Source organism: Salmo trutta, chromosome 25, assembly GCF_901001165.1.
Source record: "Salmo trutta chromosome 25, fSalTru1.1, whole genome shotgun sequence".
Lineage (NCBI taxonomy): Eukaryota > Metazoa > Chordata > Actinopteri > Salmoniformes > Salmonidae > Salmo > Salmo trutta.
This window is the reverse complement of record NC_042981.1, coordinates 30,225,226-30,251,808: the sequence shown is the minus strand read 5'-3', so window position 1 is coordinate 30,251,808 and position 26,583 is coordinate 30,225,226. Positions and strand designations below refer to the sequence as shown.

At 44.6% G+C, this 26,583-nt stretch overlaps 1 protein-coding gene across 2 annotated transcripts in view; it reads left to right on the top strand.

The window, feature by feature from the left end:
• LOC115162375 (cysteine-rich motor neuron 1 protein) overlaps window positions 1–26,583 on the top strand; it is a 51,163-nt gene that overhangs the window by 10,036 nt on the left and 14,544 nt on the right. Inside the window, exons 4-8 of one of the 2 annotated variants that reach the window (XM_029713612.1) lie at window positions 10,131–10,373; window positions 14,147–14,326; window positions 21,853–22,056; window positions 24,427–24,555; window positions 24,853–25,006. In XM_029713612.1, coding sequence (XP_029569472.1) covers window positions 10,131–10,373; window positions 14,147–14,326; window positions 21,853–22,056; window positions 24,427–24,555; window positions 24,853–25,006 — 910 coding nt within the window. The remainder of the gene's footprint in view (window positions 1–10,130; window positions 10,374–14,146; window positions 14,327–21,852; window positions 22,057–24,426; window positions 24,556–24,852; window positions 25,007–26,583) is intronic. The other variant, XM_029713613.1, reaches the window with a different exon arrangement.

Below are 26,583 nucleotides of genomic sequence, written 5' to 3'. Positions count from 1 at the left end.
AAGTGAGAATTGTTATTGAGGTGGGTTCTATTTCGCCCCTTTGACAGAACTGTGAGAGAGATGCATAAAGCCAATATGGCAGTTCTCTCTGTACGTATGAAGAACATTGGTCTCATTGAAAAAGTGCCAGTGAGTGAACTCAGAGACTTTCTCTGTCTCGCTGTGTTAGTTATCATTAGTTGCTTTATAATACTATACAGCCACATTGTGCCAGAAGGCTGGACTCACGTCAGTATACTGAGCACATTTGTTCAGCTTAGGAGGCCCAATTCCATGTTTTTATTCATATTTTTATTATAATTTTTTAACTCTGCATCGTTGGGAAGGGCTCGTAAGCAAACATTTCAAGGTAAAGTTTACACAGGCACCATTCATCGCGTGTGACAAACACAATTTGATTTGATTTGACTAGATCCAGAACTAAAAAGTTTGTTTTAGATTTGCCACATCAGATTACGTTTGTACTTTCATTCTTTTTTTTTATTGGATAATTCAGCAAAAATCTGTTGTTGCAAATCTGTATAATTCCTGATAATATAATGATGTATGGGGTAGAGCAGCCAGTGTAGCTGTAGTAGTGTAGCTGGCGACGAGCCATAGAGCCCTATCTGAGGTTATTAGATCTACAAAGAAATGTTGGGGTTGTTGCAGAGCATTTACAGTCCCTTGGCTGTGGATTTGGATATTTCTCCTAAGCCAAATTTGTTCAGTAAGTCCCTCTAGACATGTGGGAAACTGTGCTCATATTGTATTGTTGAGAGAGAGAGTGTCATTAGCTTCTCCTGTGTCACTATGAAAAATATACACTAGTTGACTGCTGCATTTCGCAACTTCCTGTTGTCAAGGACGGCCAAGAGAGGACGACAGCGTGAAATGACAACACTGAAAACAGTAAACAACATTTTTTAGCAGCCTATGGGTTTTCACCATTCCTCACACACCCTTCCAACAGCCGCTCATTAAGTAACGGGTTTGTGTGTGTGTGTGTGTGTGTGTGTGTGTGTGTGTGTGTGTGTGTGTGTGTGTGTGTGTGTGTGTGTGTGTGTGTGTGTGTGTGTGTGTGTGTGTGTGTTCAGGGCAGTCATAATTAACTTGTTTTGCCTGACTGGCTCGGTGGAGATCTTGCTGTCTGTCGTCAGTGCTTTTTTTATGATGAATAACCCTGGTTGCAGTGCTCCTGCTAGCATAGTGGCAGGGACTTTAGAGGGGCCGTGGGCCTACCCATCTCACCAAGTAGTGCTTTAGCTCGGTATGAATGTGTCCGTTAGCGTGTGATGTCTAAATATAATATAAGCTCTGGTTTCGCTGCATGAGATTTACAGTGATTCCGACCCCTCTTCACACGCAGTTGAAGAAGGAAGCAAAATTATTGCCAGTACTTTAAGCACTTTTTCAGCCCTGTATTTGAACATAGCATCCTCTGTCTGTACATTTACACATGGTAGTGGTTTGGGACTGGCTCTTCATGTTCAGATTGTAGAGTAGCCTTCTGAGGCGAGCCGACCGTCCTGACTGGTGTTCCTGTTTACTGTTTGTTTGAAGACTTAGGGCGCAAACGTAATTTGCTACTTCACTGTCTGCAGCGCTTGATCACCAACAGCCATCTCTTAGTATCTGTAAAGGTTCTTTATATATGTACTTTCCGCATGCTGACGCACGTTGTTGGACTTCAAACGGCGATCAATGTCATGATGGGTGCTGTGAGGTGACATTGACACAGGCACCATGTGTCGCTAAGGAGGAAGTATTAGACAGAATCTCTGAGGATTGATCAGATTAGTGGAAGAGAAGGAGGCCAGGCCAGGGAGCCAGATATGGAGCTGGCTAGGGATAGTCAAGGAAGCCATCTTAACAAGTTATTTGTGTCAAGTGCAGAAAATGGCCTCTGCTTAGTTCTCCGGCCCGGTGTGTGCTTTTATGACTTTGATTAATGATAAGGCTTTAAGCTGCTGGGCACAAGGAGTTTCCCGATGTGGCCTTCAGAACAGGGACATGTTCTGTAGCTACTAATACTTTGATTTGATTTATGTTGCTCATATGATGTAATATTGTAATGGCCTACAGAGAGCAGATCTGGGAAAATGGAAGGTGGATGTAATCCGTTGGGTTGTTTTGCACAACTACTGTATATCACGTTACATCAGTGTACTTTAAACTTTAAACTCCCAACCATGGGCTGGTCCTCATGGCTGACCTCAGAAGGTTAATATGGGTGAAATGCAGTTATATACTCTACCAGTCCAAGGTTTGGACACACCTGCTCATTGAAGGGTTTTTCTTTATTTTACTATTTTCTACATTGTAGAATAATAGTATAAACATCAAAACTATGAAATAACACATGTGGAATCATGTAGTAACCAAAAAAGTGTTAAACAAATGTAAATATATTTTAGATTTTAGATTATTCAAAGTAGCCACCCTTTGCCTTGATGACAGCTTTGCACACTCTTGGCATTCTCTCAACCAGCTTCAGCTGAAATAATTTTCCAACAGTCTTGAAGGAGTTCCCCCATATGCTGAGCACTTGTTGGCTGCTTTTCCTTCACTCTGCGGTCCAACTCATCCCAAACCATCTCAATTGGTTTGAGGTCGGGTGATTGTGGAGGCCAGGTCATCTGATGCAGCACTCCACCACTCTCCTTCTTGGTCAAATAGCCCTTACACAGCCTGGAGGTGTGTTGAGTCATTGTCCTGTTGAAAAACAAATTATAGTCCCACTAAGCGCAAACCAGATGGGATGGCGTATCGCTGCAGAATGCTGTGATTGCAATGCTGGTTAAGTGTGCCTTGAATTCTAAATAAATCACTGACAGTGTCACCAGCAAAGCACCCCCACATCATCACATCTCCTACTCCATTCTTCATGGTGGGAACCACACATGCGGAGGTCATCTCTTCACCCACTCTGTGTCTCACAAAGACACAGCGGTTGGAAACAAAAATCGCAAATTTGGACTCATCAGACCAAGGACAGATTTCCACCGGTCTAATGTCCATTGCTGGTGTTTCTTGGCCCAAGAAACACGTGTCCTTTAGTAGTGATTTCTTTGCAGCAGTTTGACCATGAAGGCCTGATTCACGCAGCCTCCTCTGAACAGTTGATGTTGAGATGTCTGTTACTTGAACTCTGTGAAGCATTTATTTGGGCTGCAATCTGAGGCTGGTAACTCTAATGAGCTTATCCTCTGCAGCAGAGGTAACTCTGGGTCATCCTTTCCTGTGGCGGTCCTCATGAGAGCCAGTTTTATCATAGCTCTTGAGGGTTTTTGCAACTGCACTTGAAGAAACTTTCAAAGTTCTTGAAATGTTCCGTATTGACTGACCTTCATGTCTTGAATAATGATGGACTGTTGTTTCTCTTTGCTTATTTGAGCTGCTCTTTCCATAATATGGACTTGGTCTTTTACAAAATAGGTTTCTTTTCCTAATACCAACCTTATCTTGTCACAGCACAACTGATTGGCTCAAACACATTAAGAAGGAAATAAATTCCACAAATTCCACAAAGGCACACCTGTTAATTGAAATGCATTCCAGGTGACTACCTCATGAAGCTTGTTGAGAGAATGTCAAGAGTGTGCAAAGCTGTCAACAAGGCAAAGGGTGGCTACTTTGAAGAATCTCAAATGTAACATATATTTTAATTTGTTTAACACTTTTTTGGTTACTACATGATTCCATTTGTGTTATTTCATAGTTTTGATGTCTTCACTGTTATTCTACAATGTAGAAAAACCCTTGAATGAGCAGGCGTGTCCAAACTTTTGACTGGTACTGTATATACTAGGTGACTGACACACTGTTCTGAAGCCACCGTTCCTCCATGTTGGTATTTTGGAAGCTATAGAAATGCATTTATTAATGTCTACATTGCCACATGTATTATAATACAGACACCTTAATTCATAAGTTTAAATTATATTATGTGAGCTAAACATAAAAATAAATAAATATTTAAAGCCATTTTCCTTAAAGTATCATTTTTTGAGAGTACTAATGTTACTGTCCCCACTGCAACAACACAATACTTAAATACATGCAATGTAATACTGTAGAATTCCATTCGTATGGAACTGCTCCTAGTGTTTGTATACATCATTTGTAAAAATGGGGCAGTATTGAAGTTTAGTATAATCGTATGAGTACTTTTTAAAAGGGAGGAAGTGGAGGGAGGAAAAAGAGAGAAAGTGGAGTTGATGCGGGTCAGAAACGGGAGCCGTGCCCACCATGATGCCATGGTACAAATGAAGCTTGGTACTACGGAGTTGGCCCACCTGTAGCACCACACTCCCTCCCGCCCGGGTCCTTCTCCTGAAAGCATCATTAGTTCTACTTGGCTGCAGCCTCTTTGTGGTATTGCTATTACTCACCATTCCAGACTGCCAGTAGCTGGCAGGGGTGTTAGCTTTCTCCTCGCTCTGTGTTTGTGTGTCATTTGCGGAAACTACGGCCCTTGTCGCGCCCAGCGAGCCTGCTCATGTCCAAGTGTGTGTGTTGTTTGTGTGTGGGTGCGTGTGTGTGTGTGTGCGGGTGTGTGTGTGTGTGTGTTTCATGGCATTCATTTCAGAGGGGAAACAAAACACAGCTTGTGTGGCGGTTCAGGCAAAGAGCGTCTCCGCTAGGCGAGTTGGGATCACTGTCTCCTCTCACTGCTCCGAGTCAGTCAGCTTATAGCCCTGATCACCAGACACCACAACTCTTCCCAAGCCCCAGCCCCAACCCTTCAAGCCCTACCGTGCTCCGTCCCTCAAGCCCTGCCCCAAACCAAGCCCCAGCCCCTGCCGCCAGCCTCAGATCCATCTCTGCCCTCCAGCCCTTGCCCCAGCTCTCCAGCTCTAGCCTGGCCACAGATCACATCACCAGCCTCTGCTTTTCCTGGTCGTCGGTAAGTAAACACGAGCAGATGGCCAACACTGTTGCGTAACTCAACAGCCTTAACTGCCACAAACTGGGCAGCTGCAGAGCATAGCAGCCCAAATCATGTTTTATGTTCAGTGTCTTCTAAGGCTGATCCAGAGACCGTTAACTCTGTTTGAAGCTCCCCTCATGGCCCGTTTGTTCCTGTTTCATACAACTTGGACCATAGTTGTGCCATCCTTCCACTCCCATGCATTCTGCGCCAGCTCTGTTGTAGACAATGGCCCATTGAAAAGAATCAGTCCCCTTTTCTCAGACATTGTTCAGCCCTTTCAGCATCATAAAAGCTCAGCCTCTCTCACTTACTTTCCCTGGGCCAATCTCATTGGAGATCTGACAATATGGGGAAGGGTGTGTTGAGCTACTCTGAGAGAAGAGAGCACTCGACCCGCAGCTGCAGCTCTGCTGCCTGAGACACCAGGATCCCGTTTTTCAGCCACAAATATTTAGCCTGAGAGTGAGAGAGCGAGGAGCTGTGAGGTCTGTGTGTGTTTTTGAGTGTGGACGGTGGGCTGCTGCTGCTCTCTCTCCTGACTGTTCTAACTAGAGTGTGAGGTTCAGATGTCTATGTTTCTCTCTCCTGTGACCCTGTGGCTTTTGCCACCTTTCAGACTTAGTTCTTTATTAAAGAGAACAATGCAGACGTTTTCAGCCCCAACCGCCAGTGGGCACATTGCCAGACCTCCACAGCTTTTGTGAGAGAGAGACAGGCCTGATGGGTCCCTTTGCGGACAAACTGTATAAAACCTGAGGACGGACCAGAAGCCCACGGAGGGCAGCTGTACTAAGACAGCTTTGTTCTCTGCTGACTTGCTTCCAAAGTCAGTCACTGAACAGAACTCACATTGTGTGCTTTTTCCATGAGTAAACTCAGGCTGTCAACACAGCCTCCTCTGCCTACCAGAGCTGCTCTAGTCAGACAAATACTGTGCATCTGTGCCCTCTGTAGAAAAAAGGCTCATTTACAAAGAGGTTTTTTTCTTGAATGGGCTCTGAGATGCCAGAAATATGCATTGTTTACAATTGCCCATTCTGTGGTAATAAACCAATTTTCGGATTCCACCTCAAGCCCGGCTTCAGGTTGCGTGTGTGTGTGCGTGCGTGCGTGCGTGCGTGTGTGTGTGTGTGTGTGTATTAAGGCTTTGGAGTGTTGCTAGGGTTCCATACTATCTCACCACCCCAACAAGAGAATATTTTGGCCATTCTACAGACTGAATTTATCAAGCATGCCAAATTAGGACTTTGTGTTTTTGTTTGGAGCTAGAGAATAGCAACCATTGTGATACAGAGATTGCTCTAGTGACCACTGACTAGCTAATTACCCCATTGGTGCTTCCAAATAGAACACAAACATGTGCTGAAATCTATCTTCCACTGAGTTTACCATGCTGTTTCCATGCCTGTTATGCTCATAAATGTATCTTTTAGAAAAGTATATTAATTGGACCTCCTTGATTTGGAGCATTTCCACGAATGGCTACAATATCATTCATTTGAATGACACTAGTATGTCTGCCAGCTTGTTTCCAAGCGTACTCCAGTCCACCCATTGTTAGAAGTGAATGAGCAATCTGTTTTCTTTGACTGGGGCACATACAATACACTGAAAGTTTATTCAATGCAAACATTGCACAACATTTAATTCATGGTTTAAAAAGTCTTTATACGCAAATCACTCTATTGGACAGCAGCACACGTACACACACTCACACATAGACACACTCTTCACATACACTGCTGCTGCTCTGTTTATTATCTATCCTGATTGCCTAGTCACTTTTAACCCGACCTACAGTTACCTCAACTACCTCGTACCCCTGCACATTGACTCGGTACCGGTACTCCTTGTATATAGCCTCATTATTGTTATTTTACTGTGTTACTATTTCCTTTTGGGGGGGGGGCTAATCTTTCAACACTGCATTGTTGGAAAAGTAAGCATTTCACGGTAATGTGGCGCATGTGACAAATAACATTTGATTTGATTTGATACTGACTTACTACTGTTAGGCTGATTTCAGAGGTATTATTTCTATCTAACTGAAGTTTATTTAACTCAAATGCAGGAATTAGGCTAAAAACCGTTAAAAGGGTTGTTGCTCGACTTAATTCAGGGGAATTTTCCCCCTTCTCTATGACACTATTCAGTAACAAAGTTTATCAATGCGAGCTTTGTGCCTGCCCCCACTGTTCACAGGTTCCTAGAGCAAACAGTACAGTACAGATACCTCGCACTAAAGGTCTTTTTGGATTCAAAAAGTTGGATTCGAACCCAAATGGACCCGATCACCACCAGACCCGGATCCAAATGAACCCGAGGACAATCAGAAAGAGATCCGAATGGACCCAATATTTGTATTTATTTTATGTTTTGTTTTTATTTAACATTTAAGTAGGCAAGTCAGTTAAGAAGAAATTCTTATTTACAATGACGGCCTACCCCAGCCAAACCCTAACCAGGACGGCACTGGGCCAATTGTGCGCCGCCCTATGGGACTCCCAATCACAGCCGGTTGTGATACAGCCTGGAATCGAAACAGGGTCTGTAGTGACGCCTCTAGCACTGAGATGCGCCACTCGGCCCTGAAAGGGGGACCCGGCTACGAAAACAATCAGAACCAAACCCGAATGAACCCAACATTAACCAGACCTAGACCCAACCCGTAACCTAACCGGTCCGTTTCAATTGGACCCGAGTGACAATTGTTTTTATGTTTATCAGCGAAGTTGCTCTTTTGGTTAAGAAATATATCTTTATATGTTGGCTAGGCCTTATATACTGAAAAAATATGTAAACGCAACATGTAAAGTGGAAATAAAAGATCCAAGAAATTTTCCATACGCACAAAAAGCTTATTTCTCTCAAATTTTGTGCACAAATTTGTTTACATTCTCGTTTGTGAGCATTTCTCCTTTGCAAAGATAATCCATCCACCAGACAGGTGTGGCATATTAAGAAGCTGATTAAACAGCAGGATCATTACACAGGTGCACCTTGTGCTGGGGACAATAAAAGGCCACTCTAAAATGTGCAGTTTTGTCACACAACATAATGACACAGAGGTCTCAAGTTTTGAGGGAGCATGCAAGTGGCATGCCGACTGCAGGAATGTCCACCATTACTGTTGCCAGAGAATTTAATGTTTATTTCTCTACCATAAGCCGCCTCCAACGTTGTTTTAGAGAATTGAGCAGTACGTCCAACCGGACTCACAAACGCAGACTACATGTAACCACGAAAGCCCAGGACCTCCATATCTGGCTTCTTTACCTGCGGGATCGTCTGAGAAAACTGAAGAGTATTTCTGTCTGTATTAAAGCCCTTTTGTGGGGAAAAACTCATTCTGATTGTCTGCGCCTCTCCCCAGTGGGTGGACATGGCTCCCAAGTGGGTGGGCCTATGCCCTCCCAGGCCCACCCATGGCTGCACCCCTGCCCAGTCATGTGAAATCCATAGATTAGGGCTTAATGGACTTATTTCAACTGACTGATTCCCTTATATGAATTGTAACTCAGAATTTTTTTTGGACCTGACCCGGACCTGCTGGAAAAGCTAGAATTTTGGACCCGGACGGCTCAGGTCTTGGTTCGGGGCTGGGGTATTCGGTTTGGGTGGACCTGTGAAGACCGCTACCTCACACTCCTGCACTATTTATTCAGGGTAGGAAAATCCAACACCTTCATCCTTAATTTCATCTGTCAGATATTCCCCCACCCCAAATATGATTCTCCTGCTCAAGTCACAATTTAACATTTCATCTTTTCTGGGTCAGGCAAACTTCAAATGACTTCTTAACCAGACAATTAACATGCCGAGCGAGCATTGGGTCAGACCGATATGTTCAACCTCGGAGGGTTTGACCACTGAAAGTAATACTAGAATCATTGGCTGTATGTGGAGTTGGACTGTCTGTCAGTGGGGCAACAGTCAGAACCCTGGGCTCCAGTCCCTCCATTTGTCATTTCAGTTTCCCATCTGGTGGGAACAGCCTCAGGGATCCTCTTACAGGTGCTCAAATGTTAGGGATAAGACACATCCTATGCTAGAGTCGTGTTGCACCAGGGAACCGCCGAAAGTCTGGGAAGGACATCAACAAACCAGCTTTTAGACGATCCACCAAACCCAAACTTTTTCAACCCATTTGATCCTCTCTCCACCAAAACCAGAAGTATTCCTCTCATACGCAATCATAGTCATTAAATGTCCCTCTCTTATGAGGCTATTAGTAATTTATCAGCTTCATGGCGTTCCCTTTCGTAAAGGCCCAAGGGAATACATGAAATAGAAACATAATTACCAATTTTCTCCACTGTCATCATCATACACTGCTTTATTCCACCATTCCACTCTCTCTTCTCTAGTCCTCCGTTAAAGTCATAGATCTACTTTCTAGCCTAGTCCTAGGAGCAGATCTGTGAAATGACTTAGACATTGACAATTATTGGACAGGATGTAAGTCTGCAGCACCCAATCCCTCGACTCTGTATATATTACAGTGACATGGTAGAACCAAAAATAAACAGTGGTTAAGGATCGGGTAAGCCAAGCTTTGTAAGGTAGCTACTGTTCTTCTACAATATGAGTACAGAGGGGCACTCCAGTCCACTTTTCTTTTCCTGAATGGTGTCCAAAGTATACCCCTGAGCCCCCTGCACCCCCTAACCAGGGTATCAGGACCATTATGTTGGCTCTGGCTTCCTGCTATGCTAAGTGTAGTGTGATTTCTAAAATGAGGCTCAGGGCAGGAGAAAAAGTCCAGTGTTGAACATGGCCTTGTATTAATGGGTGGTGAGACGGAGAGGCTGTTTGGGGTGAGAGCTGGATCCAGTGGTTAGGCAGAGATCAGGGCAGGCATTAGACAGGATGTGCTGAGAGGTTGTCGTGTCTAGAACCTAGCGTAGCTCTTACTCTCCGTCCTAACAGGATGCTGTAAAGCTGCCACGGAGTGAAGGGGATCTGATGACTGTACTGAGCTGTGAACTCAGCCCCAAGCCTGCAACATGAGCACCACTGTTCTACACTGTTCCACTAACACTAGCATGCAGGCCAGGGAGACCCACTCCTCTCCCCCCTTTTCCCCTGCCGCCCTGCGAACAGTGTGGGCACTGTTGTAGACTGGAGCCGGGTGGAAGGTGGTGTTACAGTATGCCTCACTGAGGGTTGTTATTGTATGTGACTGACTCGGTGTGTGTGTGTATGTATATTTCAGAGGAGCTGAAGTGTGTCGGGATCACATGCCCTGCTCTGTCCGTGCCCTCCTGCCCTGAGGGCTCGGTTCTGACCAAGAGCTACACTCCCCCTGCTGGCTGCTGCCCCACTGTGCCCCCCCAGTGCACCTGTGACCTCCGCGCGTGCCACAAGCCCCGGTGCCCCTCCGGCCAGAAGACTGCGCCACTCAGCCAGGCCACCGGCAAGCCAGGGGACTGCTGCGATGTGTTCGAATGCCTCAAAGGTAATGTATATAAACCTAGCAGGCCAAGAATTGGTGTAGTCTTCTTTGTTTTCTTGCTGAGAGAAGTGGTGCTGGTGTGAAATGTTATGCCTTTGCGGAGGTAATTATTTTAATCAGAAAACAATTTCCCCCAAGAATCCCAGTTGACTAAATGTCCTGTGATGAAAAGGACAGTCAGTAATGAGATGGTAATTACGGTTGGGTTGTTTATCAGTCTCTCCGCCGCTGCAGAGTGTGACGACGGTTCACTTTTTTTTTCAGGGGTATATCCGCAAATAATCTCAACGCCTCTAGGCATAGTAATCATAATGAGCCTCGTTAGGCAGATTGTCTCTGTGGAGCGTGTTCGCAACTGGTGTTCTCGCCCTTTGTGTGTGTATGTGTGTGTGTGTGTGTGTGTGTGTGTGTGTGTGTGTGTGTGTTTGTTTGTTTGTTTGTTTGTTTGTTTGTGTGTGAAAGAGAGAGAGAGAGAGAGAGGGAGAGAGAGAGAGAGCAGATGTTGGTAGTGCAGCCAAGTCACTCTCCTCCTCCAACAGCCCGGAGTTAGATTTCACATTCACAGCAGCTAGCCAATCAGCCAGTCAGGGAGGCACAGAGTCAGGGAGAGAGGGAGTTAGGCAGGGAGGGAGGGGACCTGAACCTGGCTGTTTACTCTGCGCTCCCAGCAAATATTTGCTGTTTTACCAACAGAACAAATTCCCATTCTGGCCCCTCTGCGTCCATAAATGTGTGCCGTGTCCCGGAATGAATGGACTTAATGAGTGCAGTGACCAGAAAAGTGCTTAGGCTACCAATATGCTCAACAGAAGTGCAGTGTCAAAGAGTTCCTGTCTGGTCACACGTCCAAAAGGAAAAGGTTCAACAGTTCATTGATGGGAATGCTTTTTATGTGCTCCAGTCTGCCAGGGGGAGTGTAATCGAGTCAGGCAGGCCGGTGAGGGCTGAATGGCGGCTGCAGAGGCTAGGGGATCAGTGTTTTGATAACAAGTGTCTGCTGCTCTTTGGGTCCGGACTTGACGCCCTTTGTGCCTGCCCTACTGGCGGTTAGCCCTGCATGACTGCGCCCACATCAGAAATCACACAGAGAGGGACTGAGGATGAAGACATGGCACCTACCCCCTAGTATCCCCCCCAGTCTCCCCAAAGACCTCCTCAGAAAAGAAACATCCCACATATGTTGGGTCACTCACAAACACCAAGCCCCATCCACAAAACACACTATTATTAATAAAGTTTGGGCGTCCTATAATATTTCTCTGTGAAACACATAATAGTACCCAGCTGTCAGCAACCTTAGGCATTGAGCACATGATTTTACAGACCAGAGGTTGGCTTTTGGTGGGTTTTTGGTCAGTGGACAGACTAATATGACAATGGACCTGTGTGTTTTGGCCATGTTTGATGAGAGACCGTTTCCAGCTCTGGCTGAAGAATGAGTCTGGGTGACTGGACAGGAGCTGGCAAGGTCTTTCTGACCTGATGTTATCTGACATTGCAGATGGTCCCAAATGACCATGCTACAGCAGCCTACTGTTTATCAACCCTTAGATGAGCAAACAGTCTGGAGTCGCATGTGGCATGGATTTAGGTCAGGACAGGACACTTGATGTAGACTAGTATGGTACATGCTTTTCAAGAACTTTAAAGCCGTAAACTGAGAAAAATCCCCTCAGAATTCTTGTTTATCATGGCCTCCCGAATTGCCCAGTGGTCTAAAGCACTGCATCACAGTGCTAGCTGTGCCACTAGAGATTCTGGGTTCGAGTCCAGGCTCTGTCACAGCCAGCCACGACCAGGAGACCCATGGGGCGGTGCACAATTGGCCCAGTGTCGTCCGGGTTAGGGGAGGGTTTGGCCAGCAGGGAAGTCCTTGTCCCATCGTGCACTAGCGACTCCTGTGGTGGGCCGGGCGCAGTGTACGCTGACACGGTGGCCAGGTGCACTGTGTTTCCTCCGACACATTGGTGTGGCTAGCTTCCGTGTTAAGTGAGCATTGTGTCAAGAAGCAGTGCGGCTTGGTTGGATTGTGTTTTGGAGGACGCACGGCTCTTGACCTTCGCCTCCGTATGGGTATTGCAGCGATGAAACAAGACTGTACCAATTGGATACCATGAAATTGGGGAGAAAACGGGGTAAAAATAAATAAAAATAAAGATTTATTGTTTATCATTTGGGTTTTGCATTTTTGTTTGCTGGGAAAGACAAGTCACACCATGTGAGTTTGTCATGAATGTTTTAGGGTGGGCCAGCACAGGGTTTTATGGCACCTTCAGCCCCAGCCACTATCCCATCCTCAATATGGATTGGACTGGAAATCAGAATGCATGAATGGAATTTAGTGTCTCTGCCGCAAGTTTGTTTTAGGGATTACCATTAACAAATACTGCGGAAATCACATGTGAACATCCTGTCATGTGACTTCCTATTGTTTCCCAAGCATTAAAAATGTTGCCATGCCTTTTGATTTCTGCCCGGCAAAGTACTTATTGCATTTTGTCTGCTTGGTTATGCTGCACGCAAGGCAGGCAGGCAGGCAGGCAGGCAGGGAGAGAGAGAGAGAGAGAGAGAGAGAGAGAGAACAAATCCTCACTTTACTTTCAACTCAGTTGGCCCACCTGCTTTGTATTAGAGTGCAGGGCTGGTCCAGGAAGCAGGGAGAAAGGTGAGGGGTCAGAACAGCACTCTACCAGGGTATGGTATACAGATGCTGCCTCCCCCCATGGAAACCTTAATAGGGCTAGCTACATTTGTTAGCATCTGGGCACCCTTGAATGCCAGAGGCAGACTTCTCATGTGTGTGGTTTGCTGGTACCTGTCCCTCCGCTCCACCGTATATTAAACAATGACCAGGGTCTACTTACGTAACCATTCTCTTGCAGTAACTTAATGGTCATGGTTTTAATGAGAAGTTAATGTGGTCTTTCAAGGCCCTGAGTCACTGAGTCATAGTCATAGCCAATGACAGTTTCAAAGACAAATGGTTTATCTGGTAATCCAATAAAATTACATATGGCAATCACTGAAATTATAGACCTTTATGGCGATAAAAGCTGTCTTTGATGAATGAAATACTAAATAAAGAGAGTGCTTTTCCTTTACCACTCTCTTTCTCACACAAATACAAACACCCACTCTCTCGGGGTGTTCCAGGAGCTTCGTGTGCAGTGGCTGGACGGTAGCGTCTGCGAGGCGGCTGCTCAGGGCTTGTTAGGGGTCTCTAATGATCCGTACAGTAGTCATTGTTCTGTGGACCGGCGCTTGGAGACAGACAGTGGAGGTTTCCGGTACTTACGCTGGCTTTACATGGCTTGTCTGCTGTCTGCAGCCCAGCACTCCAGACCACACTGTGCCAGCCCAGCCCGCTGCTGTTTTCTTTTACCCAGCACTGGGCTGAGCTGAGCTGAGCTACCTCCACCAAGACTCCACAGATCTCTGCTAAATTCCACCCAATGGAGCTGGCTTCATTGTCTAATGCTGTTGGAGTCCAGTCCCCAGGGCTCTCGGCTCAAGTGCATAGCTCAGCACGACTTTACACAAATACACTTCTGTTCCGTCTACAGCTAGCTACACTGTAATTATTGCATCTGAGTTAATGCACGGTTACAGAAGCAACAAACTCATTCTGACCTGGGGTGGATAAGCTATTTAATACACACCAAATGGGATGGTTTAGCATAGTATGTTCATTCATCAGCCGTGAATGTATGTTAGCCATCAAGAGCCCCACATGTCGTTCAGGTTGACAGCGTCTGTTTCCCCTTCCACTTTCCTAGTTTCCCCCAAGTGTGTCCACAACGGGAAGGAGTTTTCCGAGGGGGAGGTGTACCGTATGGACCCTTGCTGGCTCTGCCAGTGTCGAGGAGGGATATCCTTCTGCTCCAAAGCGGAATGTGCGGAACTGGACTGTGAGAACTTCTACATCCCAGAGGGAGAATGCTGCCCTGTATGCATAGGTACACACATCATTTTAAAGTTATACAACAGTATCTATTACAGATAGTTTTATAGGTATGTGAGATTTTGTATGATTGGTGTAGGTGAGCTGGTACAGTTTGGGAGGCCGTTTGTCATTAGTGTTGCTCTGAGTGTGGCCAGACAGGCAGGGAGGCTAGTAGGCAGGCATGCAGGCGTACGGAGCAGACAGGGCTGTAATAGACTCCCCCAGGGCTCCCAACACGCTGTACAATATCCTTACCTTAATGGCTTCCGTTTACATTCAGCTGGACTCAGCAGTCATTAACATGCTTCACATACAAGGACCGGTCAAAAGAATGAGCAATGGGTAGGAGGTCAGGAACATAAACCTCCTTTGAGTGAGTGCTTTGGCTTCATTATATCTGGTAGCCTTAATGGAGGGAGACCCCTTTTGTACCTGTCCTCGACACTAAAACACATGCCCTCAGAGGCAGGTAAAAACGCTGGTACCTGCGGTTGGAGCTGTTAAAAGGCTTGGGTTTCGGCAGCGCATATGGCCAACAAATGACGGTCTCGTGAAGCATAGTGGTGGTGGACAGATTTGGCTGCCAGTGTTTTTGATCAGACACATGAGAGGGAGGGAGACCGAGGGAGGTTATTGGAGGTCAGTGTTGGAGGTACACCTGGAATGTTCAGCCCCTGAGATTTTGGGGAATGCTTTCATCTTGTGTCCCTGCTTGGCCATGGAAAGCTCCAGTCATTGATGAAGCCATTGTCAGTGTTACTGTTCTAAGCTGGGGGGTGGTATTTGGTTTGTCGTCGTTATTAAGAGCAACCCAAGCTGCACACCTGTTCTAATCTATTTGTAGACAGGTCAAGTCACCTACAGCCCTAAAAGTGCTTCAAGGCTGTGTGTGAAGGCATTATAATTTGTATTTTTAGGCTTGCTATTGATAGTGTGAGAGATGGCTAGAGAGAGAAATAAAAGGATAGATTGAGAGGAAAGCAGAACTGCTTCATATTCAGTATAATCACACACAGATGGAGGAATCACAGCAGCCAAATCTCTGCTGGAATCAAATCGGGCAAATAGGACTCCGTCTTTAGGGAGACCCACTCCTTCACCACACACACACACAGGTTCAGTACACTACCCTCAGACCACCTTCCAACTCCACCTCACAGCACTGCTGTGGTAATGGCCTGCCTCTCTTCACAATAAATTGTTGAATAAAAACAATCATGATCATTTATGGTAAACTCTTAAGTCATCAAAATAGATTCCCAGAATTCAGAGGACATACATCACCTCAAATGGAGCTCCATGTGTTTTCTGGGTTGCCTCTCAAACAGGCTTCATTATGTTGTGGTCCTAGACTTCAAACAAATGGGTAAAACCTCATTGACATAAGTATTCACACCCCTAAGTCAATACTTTGTAGAAGCACCTTTTGGCAGTGATTACAGCTGTGAGTCTTTCAGGGTAAGTCTCTAAGAGCTTTCCACATCTGGATTGTGCAACATTTGCCGAATATTTTCCAAATTCTTCAAGCTTTGTCAGATTGTATTGTTGATCATTGCTAGACAACCATTTTCAGGTCTTGCCATAGATTTTCAAGTAGATTTATAGTACCAGTCAGAAGTTTGGACACACCTACTACATTGTCGAATAACAGTGAAGACATCAAAACTATGAAATAACACATATGGAATCATGTAACCAAAAAAAGTGTTACACAAATCTAAATATATATTATATTTGAGCTTCTTCAAAGTAACCCCCCTTTGCCTTAATGGCAGCTTTACTCTTATTCTCGCAACCAGTTTCATGAGGTAGTCACCTGGAATGTATTTCAATGAACAGGTGTACCTTGTTAAAATGTAATTTGTGGAATTTCTTTCCTTCTTACAGTTTTTTACAACTGCTTACACACGTTTTCAAAACTGTACACACCATTCCCAAAACTGCACGTACAATGCAAAATGCCTCACGTCGCCTTCAAAATGTAACACTGCATTCGAAATGCCATAAACACGTCAGAATGAAGCATTTGCATCAAATGGCAAACACTGCTTTCATAATAGTAAATCTTTGGCTATACCATGTAAACACTGTTCTAAATCTAAAGCTCTTTGGTCTTTCATAGGCTTATATCTACATTTCAATACAATGTTCTACAGTGAAAGTAACCTGCTGAGAGGGGTAACAAGTACACTGTACTTGTTACCAGTCACCAGTGCTAAGCTACACTTCATCTCTTCTCCGGGCTGGGTCTGGCCACAATACTTCGTCCACATCACAAGATAGGTTTTCTCTTGCCAAACATCGAGGGAAGTATCTCCTAGCATGGCGTATCCAACCTTGGACAGAGGCAACCTCTATGTCCCCACATGCGTCCTCCATTGCCTGGAGAAGCGGCATGCAGGCATAGGGTTGGCGATCATACACTTTCCAGCGCCAGGCTGAGAAGAATTCCTCTATGAGATTTAGAAAAGGTGAATATGGGGGTAGGTACAAAACTACAAATTGTGGATGGGTGGCAAAACAGTTTAAGACCAGAACAGCCCGGTGAAAACTAACATTGTCCCATAAAACCACAAATCTATCAGGCTCCTGATCTGGATCAGGGACAAGCATTGTGTAAATTGCATCCAGAAAAGTGAGCATATGGCCAGTGTTGTACGGACCCAGTGTGGCATTGTGATGGAGGACCCCGTTTTGAGTGATGGCAGCACAAAGTTATTACCCCCACGCTGTCCAGGGACATTGGTAATTGCCCTCTGTCCTATTACATTTCTTCCGCGGCGCCTGGTTTTGGTGAGGTTGAAGCCAACCTCATCCACATAAATTCATGGCGAATTACATGGGCATCCAGCTCCAATACTCTGTAACAGACAAAAGGACATACAGATGAGTAAATATGGTATGTCTGAAGTACTGGAAGTAGTGTTGCATACATACCTCTACAAAGTCATGTCGCATATTCGTGACTCTGGCAGAGTTTCTCTGAAATGGCACCTTGTAAAGTTGTTTCATCGTCACTCGGTGCCGTTGGAGGATGCGTTGTATGGTCGACAGGCTTACAGCATTGATGTTGTTAAATATGGTGTCATTATTCAAGATATGCTGTCTATTCTCTCAAATCCTAATTGCATTGTTGGCCAAAACCATATTTATAATTGCAGTCTCTTGTACATCTGTAAACAAGCGTCCTCGATGATGTCTTTGCCTTTCCACTCTGTACAGAATTCAAACACAGTATGTGTTCAGCATAGGAACTGTAAACAATGTACAAAAACGTAGTACAGCATGATAACCAACCTCATTCTTTCAATGCAGTGCAGTAAATGGATGGCTTACAGTTACAAATGTTTATGCAATACTATGCAGTCATACGTATTTTACAGTACATTACTGTAATGCTAAAATAGTCATTAGATAGTTGCATACCTGTTCTCATTTCTGAAGGTTCGAGTTATGGACGCCACTGTAAATCGACTCAAGTTGGGCTGGACTCTCAGTCCAGCCTCTCTGATGGTCAAACCGTGGTTGATCACATGATCAACAAGTGTTGCCCTAATCTCATCAGAGATGGCTCTCCTTCCTTCTCTTCTTTGCCCTCATCCTCTTCTTCCTCCAACTTCAAGTCTTTGAATTTGTCCTCGTTGTTGTCCCCTGCCTCTCCCTCCTACTCCTCTTGCTCTCTGTCCATTGTTGGCATCCATTGTTCAAAACAGGTAATCTGACCTTTGACCTATTTATAGGCCTATACTACAGTAAAGCAGTGATTGGTTAGTGATCAGTTAAGCAATTAGTGTTTGCACATGTGAGGAGTGTGTGTGTGACCTGGTGAATAAGTGTAGCATTTTGATTGGTTGTGTTTGGAAAAGGAAAGAAAGTCACTTCCTGTTAGATTTTTGTGTTTTAGGTAGAGAATTGTGTGTAGTGTTTTGAAAAAAGTGTCTTATGCAATTGACAACTGAGTCAAAGGCTGAGAAATAGCTTATGGTTTTGGATATTTGGTGTGTAGTTTTGCACTTTGAGTGAGAGGTTTCAAAAATCGTGTGACATGAAAAGATTTTGTGTGTAAGCAGTTGGAGAAAACTGTAATGTGTTTGAGCCAATCAGTTGTGTTGTGACAAGTTAGGGTTGGTATACAGAAGATAGCCCTATTTGGTAAAAGACCAAGTCCATATTTTGGCAAGAACAGCTCAAATAAGCAAAGAGAAATGAAAGTCCATCATTAATTTAAGGAATGAAGGTCAGTCAATGCGGAAAATTTCATGAACTTTGAAAATGTCTTCAAGTGCAGTTGCAAAAACCATCAAGCTCTGATGAAACTGGCTCTCATGAGGACCGCCATTGGAAAGGAAGACCCAGAGTTACCTCTGCTGCAGAGGATAAGTTCATTAGAGTTAACTGCACCTCAAATTCCAGCCCAAATAGATTATTCAGAGTTCAAGTAATCTCAACATCAACTGTTCAGAGGAGACTGCCTGAATCAGGCCTTCGTGGTCGAATTGCTGCAAAGAAACCACTACTAAAGGACACCAATAAGAAGAAGAGACTTGCTTGGGCCAAGAAACACGAGCAATGGACATTCGACCGGTTGAAATCTGTCCTTTGGTCCAAATTTGGGATTAGTCCAAATTTTAGATTTTTGGTTCCAACCGCCGTGTCTTTGTGAGACGCAGAGTAGGTGAACAGATGATATCCGCATGTGTGGTTTCCACCATGAATTATGGAGGAGGAGGTGTGATGATGTGGGGGTGCTTTGCTGGTGACACTGTCAGTGATTTATTTAGAAATCAAGGCACACTTAACCAGCTACCACAGCATTCTGCAGAGATACGCCATCCTATCTGGTTTGCGCTTAGTGGGACTATCATTTATTTTTCAACAGGACAATGACCCAACACACCTCCAGGCTGTGTGGGGGCAATTTGACCAAGAAGGAGAGTGATGGAGTGCTTCATCAGATGACCTGGCCTCCACAATCACCTGACATCAACCCAATTGAGATGCTTTGGGATAAGTTGGACCGCAGAGTGAAGGAAAAGCAGCCAACAAGTGCTCAGAATATGTGGGAACTCATTCAAGACTGTTGGAAAAGCATTCCTGTCACGCCCTGACCTTAGAGATCCTTTTTATTCTCTATTTTGGTTAGGTCAGGGTGTGACTAGGGTGGGTACTCTAGTTTTGTATTTCTATGTTGGCCTGATTTGGTTTCCAATCTCGTTGTCTCTGATTGGGGATCATATTTAGGCAGCCTTTTCACACCTGTTTGTGGGATCTTATTTTGAGTCAGTGCATGTAGCACCTCTGTCGTCACGAAGTGTTGGTTGTTTCTTTTATTTTTTTTATTTTTTTTGTTTGTAAAGTTTCACAAAAATAAAATGTGGAACTCAGAGCACGCTGCGCCTTGGTCCTTCTATACACACAAACGTGACAATTCCAGGTGAAGCTGATTGATAGCATACCAAGAGTGTGCAAAGCTGTCATCAAGGCAAAGGGTGGCTACTTTGAAGAATCTACAATTTTACATATATCGGTTTGTTTAACACTTTTTTGGTTACTACATGATTCCATGTGTTATTTCATAGTTCTGATGTCTTCACTATTATTCTACAATGTAGAAAATAGTAAAAATAAAGAAAAACCCTTGAATGAGTGGGTGTGTCCAAACTTTTGACTGGTACTGTAACTCGGCCACTCAGGAACATTCACTGTCTTCTTGGCAAGCAACTCCAGTGTAGATTTGGTCTTGTGTTTTTGGTTATTGTCCTGCTGAAAGGTGAATTCATCTCCCAGTGGTGGAAAGCAGACTGAACCAGGTTTTCCTCTAGGATTTTGCCTGTGCTTAGCTCCATTCCATTTATTTATGCTCCTGAAAGGCATACCCATAACACGATGCAGCCGACGCTATGCTTGCAAATATGGAGAGTGCTACTCAGTAATGTGTGGTATTGGATTTGCCTCAAACATAACACTTTGTATTCAGGACCAAAAGTTAATTACTTTGCCACATTATTTTGCAGTATTACATTGGTATTGGTCTTTTATTAGTATCCCCGCTCTTGCTGGATTCCACACAAAACATGAATCATGATAATACAGAACACTAATAGACAAGAACAGCTCAAGGACAGAACTACATCAATTTGTGCCTTGTTGCAAACAGGATGCATGTTTTGGAATATTTTTATTCTGTACAGGCTTCCTTCTTTTCACTCTGTCAATGAGGTTAGTATTTTGGAGTAACTATAATGTTGTTCCATCCTCAGTTTTCTGCTATCACAACCATTAAACTCTGTAACTGTTTTGAAGTCACCATTGGCCTCATGGTGAAATCCCTGAGCGGTTTCCTTCCTCTCCAGCAACTGAGTTGGGAATGATGCCTGTATCTTTGTAGTGACTGGGTGTATTTCTACACCATCCAAGTGTAATTAATAACTTCACAATGCTCAAAGGGATATTCATTGTCTTATTTTTTTCCAATAGGTGCCCTTCTTTGCGAGGAATTGGAAAACCTCCCTGGTCTTTGTGGTTGAATCTCTGTTTGAAATTCACTGCTCGACTGAGGGACCTTACATATAATTATATGTGTGGGGTATAGAGATGAGGTGGTCATTCAAAAATCATGTTAAACACTATTATTGCACACAGAGTGAGTCCATGCAACTTATTATGTGACTTGTTAAGCATATTTTTACTCCTTAACATATTTAGGCTTGAAATAACAAGGGTTGAATACTTATTGACTCAAGACATTTCAGCATTGTGTGTAGCATTATGGGAGCATTGTGTGTAGACCGGTGGCAAAATAAATCTCTATTTAATCCATTTCAAATTGAGGCTGTAACACAACAAAATATGGAAAAAGTCAAGAGGTGTGAATACTTTCTGAAGGCACTCTAATGCTCTTAAATGGGATTTTTTTGCTTTGGAGTGAAATTTATGGCACTGAACCCTGAACTGTTCTTTGGCCTTCGGGGGCACGGATGCAACTCTATCTGTGTGACATGCACGTGGCTGAGGTTAACTCCTCTTATGGGGAAAGACTAGACACTGCAGAGACAGGAAATGAGATATGTATGTCTCGCTGTGTTTTTAATTAACTCATCTTTCTCCAATATGACATGCTTTTCCATCCAGCTCTACTTACATACATTAGATCCCAGTACATTTGCTTTACATCCACTCTCTGACTCCTTGAGGAGCTCTTGAGGGTTCATCCACCGGTCTTGGTGGTTGGCCAGTTTCTCCTGGTCCCACCAGGAATATCCTGCTTCCCTCACCTCTGATTCCACCATGTCCTTTGTTAACTCAATTACGTGGCTATGACGCGTTGTATGAATGTGTCTAATTCCACTGTAGTTGATGATGACAACGGCATTGATGATGATTTTATTGAATCTGTTAGGAAGTAGAGTGTGTGTCACAAGGCATATGTACCACACAGCGTTTACAAGTAAGGGTGGCATACCAAACAGCACAGTATAGTTCCCACGCTTCTCTCCTTCTGATCCCAGCCTCTGTCTGTCTCCCTCTCTGTGTGTCCAGATGTGGAGCTCCTGTCTATGGACAGCACAGAGGCCAGCTGCTGGGTGAACAACAAGCTGCGTGGCCACGAGGAGCAGTGGAAGGAGGATGACTGCACCTTCTGTCAGTGTGTGGATGGAGAGCCCCACTGTACCGCCATGGCCTGCAAACAGAGCTGCCAGAACCCAGTCAAGATCCCTGGAGAATGCTGCCCCTTCTGCGAGGGTTCGTATGGAGACACACACACAATAATATCTGTATGCACATACTGTATTTGATCACATACAGCCTGTAGCAGGGACTACAGCTGGCTTATAACTGCCTTAAACATACAACTGAGAAAAAACGATTGGCTAGTGTTGAAGTAGTTGGAGATTTAGGTCTGAAACTAGCAAGGAACAGGTCAAATGTAATGCTAAATATGTTCTAGACATAGCCCACATAGTCATAAGGAACAGGTCAAATGTAATGCTAAATATGTTCTAGACATAGCCCACATAGTCATAAGGAACAGGTCAAATGTAATGCTAAATATGTTCTAGACATAGCCCACATAGTCATAAGGAACAGGTCAAATGTAATGCTAAATATGTTCTAGACATAGCCCACATAGTCATAAGGAACAGGTCAAATGTAATGCTAAATATGTTCTAGACATAGCCCACATAGTCATAAGGAACAGGTCAAATGTAATGCTAAATATGTTCTAGACATAGCCCACATAGTCATAAGGAACAGGTCAAATGTAATGCTAAATATGTTCTAGACATAGCCCACATAGTCATAAGGAACAGGTCAAATGTAATGCTAAATATGTTCTAGACATAGCCCACATAGTCATAAGGAACAGGTCAAATGTAATGCTAAATATGTTCTAGACATAGCCCACATAGTCATAAGCAGTCAATTTCCTCACAAGGAAATATCTCACGTTGCACTTCTTCTGAAGTATTATATTGCATGTACAGACAATGGACATACCAAACGTTTTGATGGAAGATTGAATTTTCAGTTCAACTAGCCTAATAGGGCAGGAAAGAGCGTTACATGAACTCACAGTTTTTAATCTAATTACAATGTCTAATTTAATTGTTTCTGATGTATTGTGTAAGGGTCAGGTGCACAACCACCAATTGCATCTGGCATTCCATTGAGCTCTTGATATAGCCAACATAGTGTACCTGTCAAAACTAATATCATAAACAACTTGCAACTCGCCAGCTGATTCTCAGGAATTCACCCCCATTAATGGCCACCCCCTCACATGTCAATGTAGCTACATCCGATGTATAACATGTCAATGTACATCTGGCAATTAACGTCTTCATCGGTAAATGGAACTGTTCCTACTACGCTGGACCAAACTACAAAAACATTTGTGTTTGACAATACAGTCAGTTTGAGCTCGGAACCTGACTGGTGGAACTGAACTGTAAGATAGTCTCTCCCCCTGAAGCTATGTGGAGGCCATGTTGGCCGCTCATTAAAGGGGAGGCCACGGAGCATTCTTCAGCTGCAGGCTCCTTTGTGATTTTTTATTGGCCCAGCCCGCAATATGAGACCCACCTGCATGAGGCGTGGCTTAGACTGAGGGGTTAAATCCGATTTATGGTCATTCCGGTGTCTGTATTGGCCATACAGCATTTACTGCCATGCGGCCTCTGCAGAAGTCAGGGCATTCATATTTCCTGCACTTCACGGAGCAGAGTGTAGCTGTTGTGAAGGAAGTTGTCAAGGAAGTGAGTTTGTGTTTATACAGGACGTACCGCCCCAACCTACCTTCAACCAATCATGTCAGTGCGGACCTATACGGAGCTCTCTGCATTGTTCCAAAATTATAGGAGGCTCACGGCGATGCGGTAGAGAGCTTGATTTGGCCTCCGCAAGCCTCCCGAGGCTCCGCAATCACGTCACACCTACCGTACGGAGCCTCCGGACTGCATTGCCGGATCAAGCTTAATTGGAGTGGATCACTGTTTTTTTTTTTGTGAGCGTAATTAGTTACAGCTCGTTTGGTGCTCCTCCCTCTGAATGTAGCAAGATAATGGAGGGCCCCCCCAACTAGACCCCCACCTAGCTTCCCCTGGTTGTGGCTTGTACATGTGTGACTCAAGTCAGCATTACACCTCATCCCTGGTGGGCTCCAGTGATGATGTGGCCCTCTGGGTCTGTCCAGTGCCAGCCTCTGACTCACCAGACTCCCACACAGGGGCTTCTCTGTTTGGGCTAGAGCCAAGCCGTGCTCCTGCACTCCTCCAGGTCGTTTAGACAACATGTGAGAGTCATCAAAGCCTCTGATAGAGAGCACCTATATCTGGTGTAATGGCCCTGCGTTTATCTCTAATCACAGCGCTCTCTCTCAGATGGCAGCAACGTGAACACTGAACCAGTTCTGTTGGCATGGAGATGGATGTGTAACATTGTGTGTCTAAGTGTACTGCTCTTTACTCGTTGCTCTCATAAAAGCCTCATTTGAGAATAGTATGACATGTCTGTGAGTGTTATAGGCTTCACAGAGGCAGGTATAGTATGACATGTCATAGAGAGTTATAGCAGCAGCATATGAAGGTTATAACCTGCTTTTCTGTCCCACAGAGCCTTCGTATGAGACGGTGAGCCCTATGCTGTGTCCTCGTCTGGAGAACTGCTCTTTCTCAGGGAAGGACTGCCCCTACGGCTTCCAGCAGGACAACAACGGCTGCCTGCTCTGCCAGTGCCTCAACCGTGAGTCTCACACCAGACGCAAAGAGTTAAACACGGATACATAAACACACATAAACACACATACCATAAACACACACATACTGGACCTTGTTCCAAATGTCAAATCCCTGGCACATTGTCTCCAATACAGAAACATAAAGCAAATATCTGTCGCACCTCATTTGTTACCATGGCTGCATGGTATTTGCAGTTTTTTTGTCATTGGAATTCGCTAATGAAAAGCCCTATAGAAAACTAACATGGTGTTGATGGATGAGCCAGCCTATGGTAAGGTGACCTCCATGTGAACTGTTTCAGATTACTCCTGCCCTGACCTGGGGAAATACTGCTCGCTGCAATGCCCCGTGGGATACGAGAAGGATGACTTTGACTGCGAGGTGTGTGAGTGCAGCTCTCCAATGCCCAAGTGCCGACCCCTGACCTGCAGCAAGACCTGCCCCTACGGATATGTGTAAGTCCTCTGAATGGTCTCCACATCTTAAAGTTAAGCACTACTCATTATTCACCCCTTATTTTCCACGCAGCTCAAAGGCTGTTACAGACCCACTGGTCACGACTGAAAGGCCAAAGCCTGAAGGAATGGTGATTTGTGTGGTTTATTATTGACATGGGTCCTGACATACAATCCACTCTCTCTTTAGCTGGAAAAACACATTTCATAAATAATCTTTCCGTCTCAAAACAACGCTAAAAAAACCACATCTGCACAAAAGCGGCCTTTATGAATTGTATACGATGAGATTCTTCTGGTATCTGAACCATGCTCTCTGGAGCCTCCGCTCAAGATGGGCCTGATATGTCTGCACAGGATGCCAGCAGAGAGGCAACCCGAGGGGGAAGAGGAGCAGGAAGCGGTGGCTTCATCACTCATAAGCATCGGTCAGGACTGGCTTCAGAAGTCTGAATCCTCGATGAGCTAAGTAATGCATCACCTTTCTAGCAGAGTGGTGCTTCTAAAATGGACCAATGAAAAGACACAGAGACGGCTTTGTATAAATTGGCTGCATTTATGACCTCTGCAGAGAACTCTAGAGTATATCATCAACTATATCATTTGTGGCGTATGTGACTAAACCACGATTAATACAAACCTCATAAACTATACTTGCTTTGAACAGTCCAGTTTTCTTATCTCAACAGTGTAGAGGGGAGAAAGCGTGACCACTGAGCAGTGGGCTGTCAGAGTGGGTCAGAGCCCTAAAGGTGTGTTTACATTGACATTTGGCACAGTTGAGCGCCTTGGGCAGGACACAAAGGAGGACTTAAAGCGTTTCCCCTCCTCAATGGGTCTAAATCATCATCGGATCTGACAGGACGTGCACGGCATTCTCCTGCTGCCCGGGCCGGCACAGAGACAGCAGCCCCAGAGCCAAGCATGGTGCACAAAATTCCACACACCACCTTTAAACAAAGCCCAGCTCCCAAGGTGGCCAGACTTTCTGTCTCTGTGTTTGTACACTGAGGGTCCAGCCAGCTCAGAGCTCAGCCTGGCCTCTCCATACTGCCTTTACTGCTGTTTCAGCAGAGATGTGCCCTCTGCTAGTGGATCGGCTGCTGTGAGACACAGGGTTAATCTCCTGTTTTATTTATGTGGCCGACAGAGACTAATAGTATAATTAATCCCACCTAACGAGCTCAATGTTTAATTGAAAAGATGGGTTACTTGTTCGAGAAAAAGAGAGAGCGTGGGAGACACAAATAGAAAGAGAGGCTGGAGTGATGTAATAGATGAGCCCATCTGAACAACATAATTTCTCAACCTGCAGCTCATCTACACTGAGTGTACAAAACATTAGGAATACCTGCTTTTTCCATGAAACAGACTGACCAGGTGAATCCAGGTGAAAGCTATAATCCTTATTGATGTCACTTCTTAAATCCACTTCAATCAGTGTAGATGAAAGGGAGGAGATAGTTTAAAGAAGGATTTTTAAGCCTTGAGACATTCTTGATACACACAGGAAACTGTTGAGAAAATATTTAAGTGCCTTTGAACGGGGTATGGTAGTAGGTGCCAGGCGCACCGGT